The sequence below is a fragment of the Hyaena hyaena genome, unplaced genomic scaffold, assembly GCF_003009895.1.
Source record: "Hyaena hyaena isolate Hyena2069 unplaced genomic scaffold, ASM300989v1 scaffold_192, whole genome shotgun sequence".
Lineage (NCBI taxonomy): Eukaryota > Metazoa > Chordata > Mammalia > Carnivora > Hyaenidae > Hyaena > Hyaena hyaena.
Window position 1 is genome coordinate 891,780 of NW_024080825.1, and position 14,838 is coordinate 906,617.

At 42.2% G+C, this 14,838-nt stretch overlaps 1 protein-coding gene across 1 annotated transcript in view; it reads right to left on the minus strand.

Moving 5' to 3' along the window:
• Positions 1–1,803: 1,803 nt before the first annotated feature.
• Positions 1,804–14,838, minus strand: part of CERS5 (ceramide synthase 5) — a 30,986-nt gene continuing 17,951 nt past the window's right edge. The window contains exons 2-10 of the mRNA XM_039241374.1: positions 13,375–13,480; positions 12,471–12,601; positions 11,493–11,550; positions 9,703–9,753; positions 8,688–8,780; positions 6,995–7,123; positions 6,758–6,864; positions 5,834–5,990; positions 1,804–2,709 (exon numbers count right to left, since the gene is read on the minus strand). Of these exons, the coding sequence (XP_039097305.1) occupies positions 2,560–2,709; positions 5,834–5,990; positions 6,758–6,864; positions 6,995–7,123; positions 8,688–8,780; positions 9,703–9,753; positions 11,493–11,550; positions 12,471–12,601; positions 13,375–13,480 (982 nt within the window). The 3' untranslated portion in view covers positions 1,804–2,559. The remainder of the gene's footprint in view (positions 2,710–5,833; positions 5,991–6,757; positions 6,865–6,994; positions 7,124–8,687; positions 8,781–9,702; positions 9,754–11,492; positions 11,551–12,470; positions 12,602–13,374; positions 13,481–14,838) is intronic.

Genomic DNA, 14,838 nt, shown 5'->3' on the forward strand with positions numbered 1-14,838 from the left:
TCTGGTAGGGATGATGGGAGTCTGCCTCTTACCTGCTCTTGCAGATTTAGGTCATTCCTCTCAGGCACAAAACCTTCCCAGGCTGTCTATAAAACTGGCCTTAGGACAGTCCTGCTGCTCCAAACTGTTCTCTTCCAGCTCTGTATTCAAACGCCCCAGTGTCACCTCTCTCTCATTCCCAACTCTAATTACATGCATACAGGTCATTCTCAGAACAAGACCCTGTTCCTGGGACTGACCCTAATCTCACTTCACGCCTCCAAGGCAAACTCTAATCAGTTTATGCTTCTGCATGTTTCTTCAACATGTATTCGTCCTCACTAGGGAGTCCTGGGAAGTGTTTAATACAGTGCCTGGCATGTAATAAAGACTTATGTGTTGTTAGCTGTTATTACTATTCTATTCATTGCACCTTTTGTCAAATTAACTGGAACAACTAACCCCAGATTTAAAGAGCAACTGTTCAAATTTCAAAAGGCTTAAAATATGTATCTTTTAAAAGTATTTCATTCCATGGTGCCTGGGTGGCTCATTTGGTTAAGTTGTCTGAATTCGGCTCAGGTCATACTCACAGCTCATGGGTTCGAGCCCTGTGTTGGCCTCTCTGCTGTCAGCAGAGAGCCCACTTTAGATCCTATCTCCCTCTCTCTCTCCCGTCCTCTGTTCGTGCGCTCTCTCTCAAATATAAGTAAACATTAAAAAAAAAAAAAATACATGCTATTAAAGAAAAATAGAATCTTACAAAAAGTATTTCATTCATATTTCACTATTAACTAGTCTGTTCAACACCAGGGCAGCTTGAGGAACTAAATGTAAGACTTTACATTAGCTCTGACCAAATAACCATGTAAGATTTATTTAGAAATTCTCGCATGCCCCATAGTAAGTCTGTTTTTTTATTAAAAAGATTTTAATTTTTTAAAATGTTTATTTTTGAGAGAAGAAGATGAAGTGCAAGCAGGGGAAGAACAGAGAGAGAGGGAGACACAGAATCTGAAGAAGGCTCCAGGCTCCCAGCTGTCAGTCAGCACAAAGCCCGATGCGGTGTTCGAAATCACAAACAGTGGGATCATGACCTGAGCTGAAGTCAGATGCTCAACCCACTGAGCCACCCACGTGCTCCCCCCATAGTAAGTCTTTATAAAAACCAGCCACTCAGGAAGGTGAATTTAGCAGGGTCGATATCCCACTAATGTCAGTGAATATCAAGTATCTGATTCGTAGAATAGTAATGTGTTTCTTTCAGTTTTCACCCATCTCCCTGACAGTGAGGCCCTCCATATGCCTTAATGTACACAAGAACATCTGGAAATACTACGATAATCTGAATATTCTCGCTAAATGGAAACTTGTTCTGAGATGAAAACGGTCATTGCTAACTGATAATATTGCCAGGACCTTTAACTACAGGTAAGTCTGGATAAGGAAGACTGTTTTTCCATGGCTAAAAGAAAACAACTAAAAGAGAAAACATCTTAGACTCACTGCAGTCTTTTAAATGTTAACTGGTAGTCTTTGTATGGGAGATACAGGTATCTATCTAACTAAAAGTGTCTTCAGCCAAATCCTTTGTTGGTTTGGTGACATGCATATATCTGCTCAGTATTTTTTTGTGACTACTATGCATGCTATTTATTAATACATAAAGCCATAAAATCCAGGCACTCTCTTCCCAGCAATGCACAGAAAGGAAAAAATTGTGGTGTCTGAGAGTCTTTAGAATCAGGCCTGAACATTTTCTGAATTAACTTATGGATTCAGGGAATTGGGGATAGAATCACTGAAGAGGCTGAGACAGCAGAAGAGGGTTGAAGCACTTTTAATCACACAAGAGTAAACAATAGTATAAACCGTTAGAGGCCTCGCCCAGTGGCTGTTGTCCTCTTCCAGCCCTCAGCTCCCCCTCCCCCACCCAAGCTCCCTGCGTACCATTGAGTGAAGAGCAGGGTGTCAACAGGACCCTGTCACTACCAGGTGGTAGGAAGGGACTCTGGCTAGGGGCCACAAAAGCCCTGATCAGCCATCCATGGTTGTCTGTTTCTATACAACTTCATGTGACTTTTTGAGCCCCGAGGAGGAATAGTGCAGAAACCTGGAGGTGAAATCTACCATCCCATTCAGATGGCCACAGCTTCTAGAACCATGGGCACCAATGGAAGGGACAGTCCACAGCCTGCATTACTGAAGATGCAGCCAAGTCTGGGATTGAGGTGGGTTCAAAGGGGGCACAAGGCCTACTGGCCCCAGTCTGGTATCGTGCCCCAACCCAGGAAATGAACCTTGTGCATATGCACAAGTGCACACACACGCAGACACACATACATACACACATACGTACACACACAGCAAATAACATTACTGAAAGAACTGGGAGGCTATTAAATACAAAATGGCAGAGGTTTCTTTTTTTTGAAGTGAAAATATTTGCTCTTTTGATTCTCCTCAGTGCCCTGCAGAGCCCCTAGTCAGAAGAGTGTAGGTGGGGAGGCCTGAGAGGAGCAAGTTGCCGGTGGCCCTACAAGTAAGTCCATGTGTGCCGTAGTCCCCACACCAACCACCTTACTCTTCAGCCCAGTAGCTGCTTCCCATGTGACCATTCACCCGGTTGGCACCATTGCTGGAGCTGCTGCCACAGGGGCCTTTTGTGTTGGCGGTCGCTTCTTCTTCCTCCGAGCTGCTCTCCACGTCACTGCGATCATCCTTTGATACCTGTGTAGGATGGGGGCAAAAGTGCGAAAGGTGACGACACTTTTGCTATTGTAAGACAGACCACGGAGCCCATGTTCGGGCACTGCTCCCACCGTGGCCCACTTTCTGGTGGCACCTGACTCAAAATCCTATCTGTGCCATGGCTGCCATTGTGAAAAGGTATCCCTTTCTTCTTTCTCAGCTTTTCTCTCATCATCTCAGATTCTGTTCCCTGTGGTGTAAGAAGCTGCATTGGTGGGGGGTGTCTCTCGGGACCAGCGAGGGAGCTGAAGTCATTCTCCGAGGCCAGCATTAGGTCTGAGGGAAACTCCAGATGCTCTTCTCCTCTCTCACTTCAAAAAACAGAAAAGGCCAATACAAACAATACAGATGGCTGTCACCATTGCTCCTATCTCGTGGTGGTTGTGGCCACTGGAGTTACTCATATTGGTTATCCTGACTTTTGCTTTATCCCCAAAGCTGATTCATAACTAGGCCTTCTTCAGTAGTTTTACTGTCTTTGAGCTTAATACCCGATGACCCCATTTCTCCATTCTTCTGTTTTCCCACTAGCAAGACCACTTCTGTGCAACTTTAGCGTTGCCAAGATACACAGTCTGATGAAAAGAAAAGTGGATCAGCAGTCATCAAGAGAAGAATCCCAGCCCCAATCATGCTGCCGTCGGTGAATCTTTACTTTTTTTAATGTTTATTTTGAGAGAGAGCAAGCGAGCATGTGAGCAGGGGAAGGGGAAAGAGAGAATCATAAGCAGGCTCTGAGCTGTCAGCGCAGAGAACAGGTCTGTATGGTCCCACTGTCTCCCTGGGGCCTAGGGAAGGGCCTGGCACAGAGTAGGCCCTGAAGAATATTACAGAATGATTCTTTAATCTCCCTGCTACCTTGCTAGTTGTATTTTGACACTCCCCACCTTTTGTTTGTTTATTTTTGAGAGAGGAGAGGCAGAGAGAGAGGAGGAAAGAGAATCTGAAGGAGGCTCTGTGCTGACAGCAGAGAGCCCCACGTGGGGGGTTGAACTCAACGAACCGTGAAATTATGACCTGAGCCAAGATCAAGAGTCAAACGCTTAACCGACTGAGCCACTCAGGCAGTCTGAATCTTTTTACCTCTTAACCTCAACTTTTTTGTTTTATATTTTCTAATGAAGAGTTTGGACTGGAACAGTGTTTTCCAATCAAAACTGTCCTGCATGTTAAGCAAAGTCTTTTCAGTTCTTTACCATGGACCATAAAAAGTAAAGAAGAGAAATCCAGTGAGACATGTCAGACTTCTGATTTCCAGAACTGAAGGATAATCAGTGTGGTTTTTTTTTATTTTAAAAAATTTTAAGTAAGCTCTATGCCCAGTGTGGGACCTGAACTCACAATCCTGAGATTAAGAGCCCCGTGTTTTACCAACTGAGCCAGCCAGACTTCCCTCAATGTGTCTATAAAAAAAATGTAAGGGGCGCCTTGTGTGGCTCAGTCAGTTGAGTGTCCAACTCTTGATTTTGGCTTGGGTTGTGATCTCATGGTTTGTGGGATCAAGCCCCACCGTTGGGCTCTGCACTGGCAGAGCCTGCTTGAAATTCTCTGTCTTTCCCCCATCTCTCTGCCCCTCCCCTGCTTGAGCGCACACACTATCTGTCTTCCCAAATGAATAGCCTAAAAAAATAAATCTATAAAAAATAAAGTTAAAAAAAGTAAAGGAAGGCGGGGGGGGGAAGGCAACAAAGATATATATGCTGTTGCCAAGGAGTGAGGCACTTGCTTTTGTTAGCTCCAAGACTCAGTGATTTAGTGCAGCTGTTGACCTCTGAACCCAGGCAACTGGCAGATTTGAGGTAAAGGGAGGCTCAGAAAGGGGAAAAAATAAGAATCGACGCAACTCTTGCCTCCATTTAGGAAAGAGAATCTGGCAACTTGAGCTCCAGTCAACAATGGCCCCACAAGGGCAGGAGAGCGGCATGCTCTGAGGGAACAGGGAATAGGAAGGGAAGCAGGAAGGAAGCAGAACACATTCAGACAGACATGCGTTACCGAACACTAGAAGCACAGATACACTTACATGCAAAAGATGAAACTGTCCAGCTCCCACCAGGCATAGAAAAAAGGAAGGAGGTGAGAAAAGAGTGGAGAGTGCAAAGTCTGGGTCTAATTCTTCCTGGATAGGTCACCTGGTCAGGAAAGAAGAGCAGGGGAGAAGAGAGATGTCCAGTAGCTGCAGCAAGATGCATAGGCACACTGAGCAAGTTCTGAAACCAGTTGCAGCCATAAGGAACAGGGACACAAGAGATCATATACACCTGGGTCACATTCCATCCCTTTGTCCTCGAGTTAGTGTCTCCTCTGGCAGACCCTCCTCCCCAGCCCCCTTTGGGCCTCTGTATTGCCGAAGCCTGATTCCTCAGCCCATGCACAAATCCCAGTCTGACTGCTTCAGAACTTGCAAAGTTCAGTTACGAGTTTTATCATTTTTATCATAAATGACCTCTTTGTGTTTTTGGGCTCTGGGCATAAGATGGGTATTTGAAACCCTAAATACTGATCTCATTTTAGAACCATTTCCTGATACAACAGTGGTATGAGGCCAATACTTAGTCCCACATCTTGAACATCACAATGTGGTCATTTTGGAGTGGCTAGTGAATTACCACGCTATTCCTAGACAATCAAACATTTCTGCTTTCATAAGTTTATAGTTCTGCATGTAATTTCCTTTAGAAAATTCTGTGCTAAAAAACAAAAATATGAAATCCACCTAGTAAGTAAGGGGTAGGAAATGGTTGAAGCCATCTTGAAACATTATTACTGTTCATTATTTAACCACAGTCATTGTAAGGGATAGAAAGAAAGCAGATCCTTTCTCCTGCATCTGTCTTTTTTTTTTTTTTTTTTTTAAGTAATCTCTATACCTGAGGTGGGGCTCAAACTCATAACCCAGAGATCAAGAGTCACATTAAGCCAGCCAGGCACTCCTCTAAGTGATGTCCTAAAAGGCTAAACACTTATAGAAAAGGAGTCCTCTGGAGTCCTAAGCTTTTTGCTGGGTCTGCTTGAGTAGCTGGGGCTCACTAGGATAGAGAAGGTCTACTGAGTAATATCTATCTTCCTACCCAGGCCCAAAGAAACCATCTTTCCTCCTCACCTTTCCTCGGATCAAAGCTTTGAAAGCAATTCGCACAATTAGGTAGGACCAGATGACGTGCAGAAACTGTAGGATCAGGAGAAGGCCATTGAAGAGCCACCAGGAGGGATAAGGCCCGATCATCTCCCAACTCTCAAAGAAAGTCGTGTTCAGAATCCTAGAAGAGGTAGGCCGATGGTGAGATTCTACAGGTAAAGCCAGGCAGACAGCAATGAAACGGAGTTCCCTGGGAAGCAGAAGCCAGTATGTTTTCTCCCTATATGTTCTAACAGTTGAAATTCCAGGGATATTCATTCACAGTGAAAAAATAAAGAAAGGGGCCTATGAAATGTTCTATCTTTAGGGGCAGGGAAAAGATATGTGAATCTCAAAAACTGGTGGATTAAGTCACATTTAATTGTTTCAAATACACAGAGTTCATAACAAAATTGGGGCAACAATTTTAATTATAATCCTAGTCATTACTCAGATCCTCAGGCACACATAGGACAAGTGGTGGTTGATTCTCTCAGACTAAGTAGAATCTCCAACCTACAGTTACTGACTTTGTACCATCGAGTAGGGAGCATAGAAGTGAGAGTGGGGTGTGTGTTGGTTAGGGTTGGGTAGAAGGTATGAGAGCAGGAAAATAAGAACTGAGAATTTCATAATCACTGCAGAAGGTGGCAAAGGAATTACTTAGGCATAAAGTGAGGGCTGTTCCTCAGAGAGCAGTCAGGAAAGCTGCAGTAAGTGAGTTGGATGTTCTCAGTCTGGATTACACCTCCCTAAAAATACTGTGCAAGGTCCTGTGAGAGTCCATAAAGGGTCAGATTAAGCCAAGGATAAAAGCAGGGCAATAGGGTTTTTGGTGGCCTGTTCCCTAAATTGGCAACAGGTATCATTAGCTACATACTGACCACAGCTACATGGCCTAACACTCACCAGAATGGGTAGATTCCTAGACGAGTGACCACAAAAACAGCACTGAAGATCACAAAAAGGGTGTCACAGAGACGCTGGTATTTGGCATAATTGGCCAGTTTGGCTGCCTGAAGAAAGGAAGAGAAGAATTGGGTTGGGGGGAAAAAGAATTGAGCTGGGGAGAAAGCCAGGAAGAAAAGGAGAGAAAGAGAGGAATGATGAGGAAAAAGGAGTTGGGGGAGGGGGCAGGGTCCTCACCTCCAGCAAGAAGTCTGAGACATCATGTAAACACATGACCAGAGTTCCCACCCGAACCATGTTGTTGATATAGGAGAAGGTGATGAGCCCAATGGTGGCCAAGTGATGCAGAAACATGATCAGGAAGTCCTAGCAAGAAATGGAAATAGAAGAGGCAGGTAAAGGCAAGGCCACAGAGATTATCAGCCAACTCAATGCCCTGCATGTTCTCTGAGGATCTTTTCCCACTGCTTAGTGGTTCCATTTTGTCTCACCTCTCGAGGCTTATGGAGCACCCCTACCATTTAACCCAAAACTCTACACCAGTGACTGACCCATAATCTATGTTAATATAGCTCAAAGCACTTCTTTGGAAGTTGCAGAATATGTAGACCATGTATGCTGACTTGACACTTGGGAAATAATTTCCTAGGTGGTAGACAGACCTACAAGTCATAGATTGTCTGTGAAATTCTAAGACTGCTTTGATGAAAAAAATTTCAAACAAATGGACCTAAGAGAAAGAAGTTTACGGAAGGGCAAAGCTAAACTCTTCAAAAAAGTTTCAGAGAAATGCTAAATAATCCATCTTAACTATAAGCACTTTCTGCTTTCACATTTAAAGCTCTATTTTCCTCTTGGGTTCAAATGCCAAGGGTTAGACTCAGAAATCTCTAAATACCTATTATCAGACAGTCTAATAAATATTTCTCAGCCCACTGAGGGACACAGGATGAGTGGAGGTGGGTGAATTTGGTTGGGTGAGAGAAACAAGGATGAAAAGTCTGTGCTCTCCACATAGACACAGTGCTATGTTATAGTTCTTGAGTTGGGGACGGGTTCAGATGTATATGTTCTAGTATGTTTTAAAACCCACATATATATTACAAATCTTTTCTGTGTGTCATGTTTTAAAATTTTAATAAGGGGACCTGTGTCTCTTGACCACAGAAGTGAAAGGCCATCTGAATTGAGTATCAAGCTTCTAGACTACACAACATAACCCAGATTAGTTTTAATCCACTCCCATAAATGCTAACTCTGGTTTTCCTCACCAAAGATAACCATGAGATAGTGACAAATGAAAGTCAGAGCTGCTGGATCATATTACTTCAGGTGCCTACCAATAAAAGATAAAGATTCTGCCCTTTCTGTCTGCTAATAAAAAACTTAAGTCATTTCCAACTTGTCACTATTTGGGCAAGTCAGCTCAACAATCTTTGTTTCCTCAACAATAGCAAGAAAACGGTAAATGAAATCATCTAATACTCTTTCCAGTTGACGTTCTTTAAGTAAGTGGGGTCACCAAGAAGGGAGACCAGAGAGAGAGAACAAGGGTCTCTACAGCAAAGAGAAGCCAGATATAGCTGTTTTGGAAGCCAGCCTCTTCCTAGATCTGGCCTTGCTATCCCTTAGTTCTGACTAGTTTCTCAAGCTCTATACATGTAAGAACCTTAGAAATAAGGAAAAGGGTATGCTTTTAAGCTGATTAACGGTTTTTATCCTGGGCTGCCCTGAACGCCTCAAATAAACTTACTTCATCATTAGTCAAGTCTCATTTCTGAGAAGGTTACAAAGAGCTAACAGTCCCATCAAGCCTACTTTTTCCCTCTTTTGTGGTCCCAGTCAAGGTAGAGAATCCACAAGGGCAGTGATGGTGGCTGTTAGAAAGGAGGATGCAATATATTAGAGTTGAGGGAGACAATGTCCTTACCTTTCGTTTAATGTCTATAAACTGAGAAAACATGAGAGACCAATAGAAGGCCAATTCCATGATGTAATAGTAATAAAGCCCACTTGTGAGAGGCTGAAAGAGAGAAAGAAGTAGTTAGAATACCAGCTAGTCAAAAATTCATTCCATCTCAGCAACTTTCTCTGTCTTGGAGGACCAATACCCAAAATTATTAGATACCCTTCCGCCCCACCATGTTCCAAGATCTGGAACAGCTAACAGACTTTGGACTGGTGTGGAGACTTAAACCTCTTCCCTCTGGGGGCGCCTGGGTGGCTCAGTTGGTTGTGTCCGACTTCAGCTCAGGTCATGATCCCACAGTCTGTGGGTTTGAGCCCTGCGTCAGGCTCTGTGCTGACAGCTCAGAGCCTGGAGCCTGCTTCAGATTCTGTCTCCCTCTCTCTCTGGCCCTTCCCCTCTCGCTCTCTGTCTCTCAAAATAAAGACATTAAAAAAAAAAAAAAAAAAGAACTTCTTCCCTCTGGCCCTCCACATACATTTTCAGCTCGCATCTTTAGAAATAAGGTTAACTAACACATACTAGAGTGCCACAATCAAATCAGTGTGTCTAGAATTCTGGACAATTAGTGCTTTTCAGGATATTTAATATACTCAGGTCTCTTCTTCCACCCCGTTAGCAGCCCTGCCACATTTTTTCCAGAAGAGATTAGAACCGAGATGCTTTTAAGGGGACTCCAAGTTATCCTTGATTCAAAAAGGACACCTGAACCACAGAGCATCTCATCAAGTGCCAGGAAGCTGTACTTCTTTTCAGCCCAATTAGGGTGAATATAATGGGGAATCTGCAACAAAAGATCACTGGATTTCACAGCAGTGGGAGCCCCAGAAATAGATCCCCTAAATATATGACTCAAAGAGATTCAGCCCCTAATCCCTCAAGAAAACCAAGAAGACATGCCATCTGCCCTGGGACTGCCCTGCCACCCTACCTTACACACACACACGAGGCCCCTGCTGTGAAAGGGCTCAGACTGTACCTGATATGGATAGCTATGCCAGCACTGTCGGATGTCCCAGAACCAGGGTGACTAAGAGAAAAGAGATAATCCAAGTCAGCCTTCAAGATTCAACCCTGGTTTACCAAATAATCCCCTTCTCTCTCTGCTAGGAGCACAAGAGAAATGGGGAAGAAAATGAATCCCTCTTGACAGAATTTAGGGGTCCTTAAAGAGTCAAGAAATGGCTAGGTTTTTCTTCTAGAGCAAGAAAAGTGTTATTACAAATAGAAAAATCATGCTTTGAAATAAGTAAGAGCAGGGAGAGCTTTAGGATAGTTTTTGGAAACATCAACACCTAGGATATACGAAATAGGGATGCAGGAAGACAGTGATGACATTTGACAACCAAGAGAGAGACCTGCATGCCAAAGATTCAAAGTCAAAAACAATGATCTCTAATGGAGTTTCAATTATGTCCTTAAGGAAATCTGTCCATTTCATCTAAGTGGTTGAATTTATTACTATTTGAGTGTTCATAATATTGTCTTATTATCCTTTCAATGTCTACAGGGTCTATAGTTACAGCCCCCTCACCTTCTCCCTGATCTTGATCATTTGTTTTTTCTTTTTATCTAGGGGTTTACCAATTTTAATTAAACCTTTCAAAGAAGCAACTTTTGGCTTTGTCTATTGCCTATTTCATTAATTTTTATTTTTTAAAAATTATGTCTTTCCTTTAACTTACTTTGGAATTATTTTGCTCTTCTTTCTCCAGATCTTAAAGTAGAAACTTCTATCACTGATTTTAAAGCTTTCTTCTTTTCTAATATAAACATATAAAGCTATAAATTTCCCTTTAAGCATATTTTATCTGCATCTCATAAGTTTTGGTATGTTGGATTTTCAGCATCATTCAATTAAATATTTTCTAATTTCCTTGTGATTTCTTGTTTGATCCAGGGGTCATTTAGAAGAGTTTCACTTCCAAATATTTTCTGGATATCTTATTATTATTGATTTTTAACTTAACTTCATTATGATCACAGAACATACTTGGTAATATTTCAGGGGTGCCTGGGTGGCTCATTTGGTTAAGTGTCCAACTTCAGCTCAGGTCATGATCTAGTGGTTCGTGGGTTCAAGCCCTGCATCAGACTCTGTGCTGACAGCTCTGGATCCTGTGTCTCCCTCTCTCTCTCTCCCCCTCCCCTACTCACACTCTGTCTCTCAAAAATGAGCAGAAGTTAAAAAAATTTTTTTATAAAAAATAAAGTCACCAACCATGGTATTTGTCTATTCCCTTCCTTCAATTCTGCCTCTTCATGTATTTTGAAGTCTCAATGATAACACTTAGAGGAAAATAATGTGGTACAGCGGAAAAAACAACATGGAATCAGGAATCAAAAAGCCTGAAATTCTTTTGATAATTAATTGAAAAGCAGGAATACTACCTGTTTTATTTACTTTAAAGAGTTACTGATTCCATTTCACAGCTGTCTCCTTGGAAGAACAAGATTTTTATCAAATGCTTTGCAAACCATCATATTAAATCGTAAGTGATTTAATGAATGCCATTACTATTGTAGTAAGCTATTACTGTTACAATTCTCTCTCCTTAAAAAATGGAGAAACAGTAAAGTTATGAAGTTACTGCAGTCAGATGCCAGACAGGATGACAATCTATTTGACATATAGGCTTGAGCTGTGGGCATTACAGAAAAAATAAAAGGGGAGGGAAGAACTCAAGATCTAATGGTATCACACAACTCTTATCTCTAGAGACATAGCATGATTAGAACCCAACAGAGGACCAGAGAGTTTAGACTTACCGACCAGAGAAATCTAATTCCATAGCAGAATATACATAAATAAAAAGTGAATCTCCACCTAGGTGGGCAAAGAATAGAGGTTAGATGAATATTCACTCAAAGTCTCTGAGGCTGAGGAAGTCAAGAGAGCAGATCTGGGGATAAGACAGTTATGGGTGAGAAATAAGTTCCCAGAGGGGTACCTGGGTGGCTCAGTCGGTTAAGCGTCCGACTTTGGCTCAGGTCATGATCTCACGGTTCGTGGGTTCGAGCTCCACGTCGGGCTCTGTGCTGACAGCTCAGAGTCTGGAGCCTGCTTCAGATTCTGTGTCTCCCTCTCTCTCTGCCCCTCCCCTGTTCATACTGTCTCTCTCTCTCTCAGAAATAAAACATTAAAAAAAATTTTTTTAAATAAATAAAAAAAAGAGATAAAGTTCCCAGCACAGGGACAAAATTGTTACCTAAAAAGCCAAAATGATAGAGACCTCTTCCAGCTTTGTTTAAAACATATTCCCACAAGTGGTATACTGGCTATAATCAACTTTTCCATATTAGATGACCTAGTGATAGTGCCTAATATTTTCTTTGCATGACAATCATCAATTGTATTCTGTGTGCAGAGGATAATTAGTAAAAACCCAGTGAAATGAAGTACAGTATGTCCAGGAAAGGGAAGCTTCCTATCAAAATGTCAACTTACAGCAAGCTTGGTATCTCTACTAGGGTATACAAGGGTGTGCCTATCCACCTATCTAAGTGCAGTTCACTCCCAATCTATTTGGGAAGGAGGAACAAAATCAAACTACAACATGTAGCTTACTAATGGCAAGCATGTTCAAGACACTAAGGGTGACCGGTCTTCCAGTTCTCTTCTTTCCTGCCTGCTTACACTAAATCGAGTCAGCCCTCTACATTCATTGACTACTATTCTATCAAAAGAAAACCTCAGTCCAGTCATACCCCACTCTTTTCACCTCCCACCTCCATATGCACACCTACATGCTCTCACAGAACTTAGTGAGCGTTGGGGGCTTGTCCTGATTCCTCCGATGACGAAACCAGCATTGGATTTTTCGGACATCCCAATCCAGTTGTTTTGACAGGCCCTCTAGCCTTTTCTCATCAGGATACTGTGGAAGTACGACCAGAGTCAGAACATTCCTTTCTCTTCAACCCTCTCATTAAATCCCTCTGACCAGCTGAGTGGCAAAAAGAGGAGATAAAAAACTACAATGGTTTAAGGGATGTTTATCTTTCTAGGTTTCATCCCCAAATTCATTTTTAGTAAGAAGTCCTATTTCACATATCAAAGACCTTTGCCTTTATATGTATCTTTGGTCTCCTTTCTCCAGCCCAAGCTTAGTCAAAAAAGCTATTAAAAACCCAAACTGCAGGGGCACCTGGGTGGCTCGGTCGGTCAAGTCTCTGACTCTTGGTTTTAGCTCAAGTCATGATCTCACAATTTGTGAGTTTGAGCCCTGCATCAGGCTTCACACTGCACAGAGCCTGTTATTCCTCTCTCTGCCCCTCCTCCTCTGCTGTGCTCTCTCTCAAGATAAAAAACCCAAACTACAAAGGCTGTCGGTACCATCCCTCTCTGGATTATGCAACTAGATAATGACAGGAGCTGGAACAGGGAAACACAAAATCAAAATAGGATGTGTCTGGAGAAGGTGGGGTTGTGGTACTAGGTCTAAAATTCAAATGTATGTAAACTTATTTAAGGGATCCTGACCCATAGGTGTTTCCCTGAGGGGAAAAAGCTCTCCTTGTATAGACTGCCCAAATGTGAAAGATCATCCCATCCTATCCCTACCCTTGGAGATATACTTGTTCTCTACTCCCCACTGCTCTATGGGGCAACCTCTCACATGAATCTTTCTCTGTTTCTCTGTTGACTTACCTTCGTAATAGATATGAACACCTTTTCAAGGATGGCATTGGGTTGGGCCTGATAAGGGCCACTGTCCTGGATGCCAACATGGAGTGCACAGGGTTTGGCAATAAACCTGTAAGGATAAAAATCCAAAGCCAATTTTAATTATGGTTTGCTAAGCATGAAGGAAAAGATCCTGATTAGGGGACTGATGGAAGGCAAAGGGAAAACACATGGCTGGGAACCAGGACTTTTTAATTTATTCCTGGATTCTGCCATTGATTTACTTGAGAAGTGACGTGTTTAAGAAATATTAGAACATAAGAGCTATGTTTCCATTTTTTTCCTGGCTTCCCTTATCACATCTTGAGCTGTAGAGTCAGAAAGACCTAGGTTAGAACTATCATTTCATCTACTAGTCTATCACTTATTGCCTGTAGGAAGGAACTGGGGCAATTTACTTAATCTCTAGAAGTCTGTTTTCTCATCTAGAAGATGAAGATAGTATTAACATCTTTGCTACTCAATATAAGAGCCACAGACCAAAAGCATTATTGTTTTTTCCTGGAAGTCTTCTAGAAACGCAGAATCTCAAACCCCATTCCTGTCCTACAAAATCAGAATCTGTATTAACAAGATCCCCAGGTGATTCCTATGCCTATTAAAATTAGAAGCACTGGTCTACTTTACAAGAATCTTGTAAGTATCAATGAGATAATGTATGTGAAGACCATGGCACAAGGGAAATGCTTAATAAGTGGCGGTTTTCCTCACATCAAAAGATCAAACAGATCTTAATTGAAGGGCAAAGTGAAACGTGAGACTGAGCTCTTTCTGAATACAAATATCCTGGGTCTTCATCACCCTTCTGCCTAATCAAAAGATTATGGACATACTCAGAACTTTCAGTAGCCTGGAAAAAAGGAAATTAGGGAGGGTGAGAAATAAGTTACCTGTTAGTACTCAATTCTATTCCCAAATCTACCATTAATAAGTCATGTAAACTTAGTCAAGTCACTTAACTTTTGGGTCTTGGTTTCATCATCCAGAAGAAGTAATGAGATAGTTTCTAAGATTATTTTTTCTTTTTTTAAAGTTTATTTTGAGAGAGTGAGCATAAGTGAGAGGAGCACAAGAGAGAAAGGGAGAGAGAATCCCAAGCAGGCTCCATGCTGTTAGCTTGGAGCCCGAATCTGGGCTGGATCCCACAAATGGAGAAATCATGACCTCAGCCAAAATCAACTTGGACACTTAACTGACTGAGCCAACCAGGCGCCCTTAAGATTTTTTCCCAAATCTAGGACTCCATGGTGTTATCATTAATTGTAATTAATTTCTAACTTGCAGAGCTTTGAAAATTAAGGAACTATTCTTTGGTTCTTCAAGAAAGATCCCTCTTGGGGCACGTGGGTGGCTCAGTCCATCATGTGACTCTTGATCTCAAGGTCATGAGTTCAAGCCCCACATTGGGCATAGAGTTTACTTAAAGGA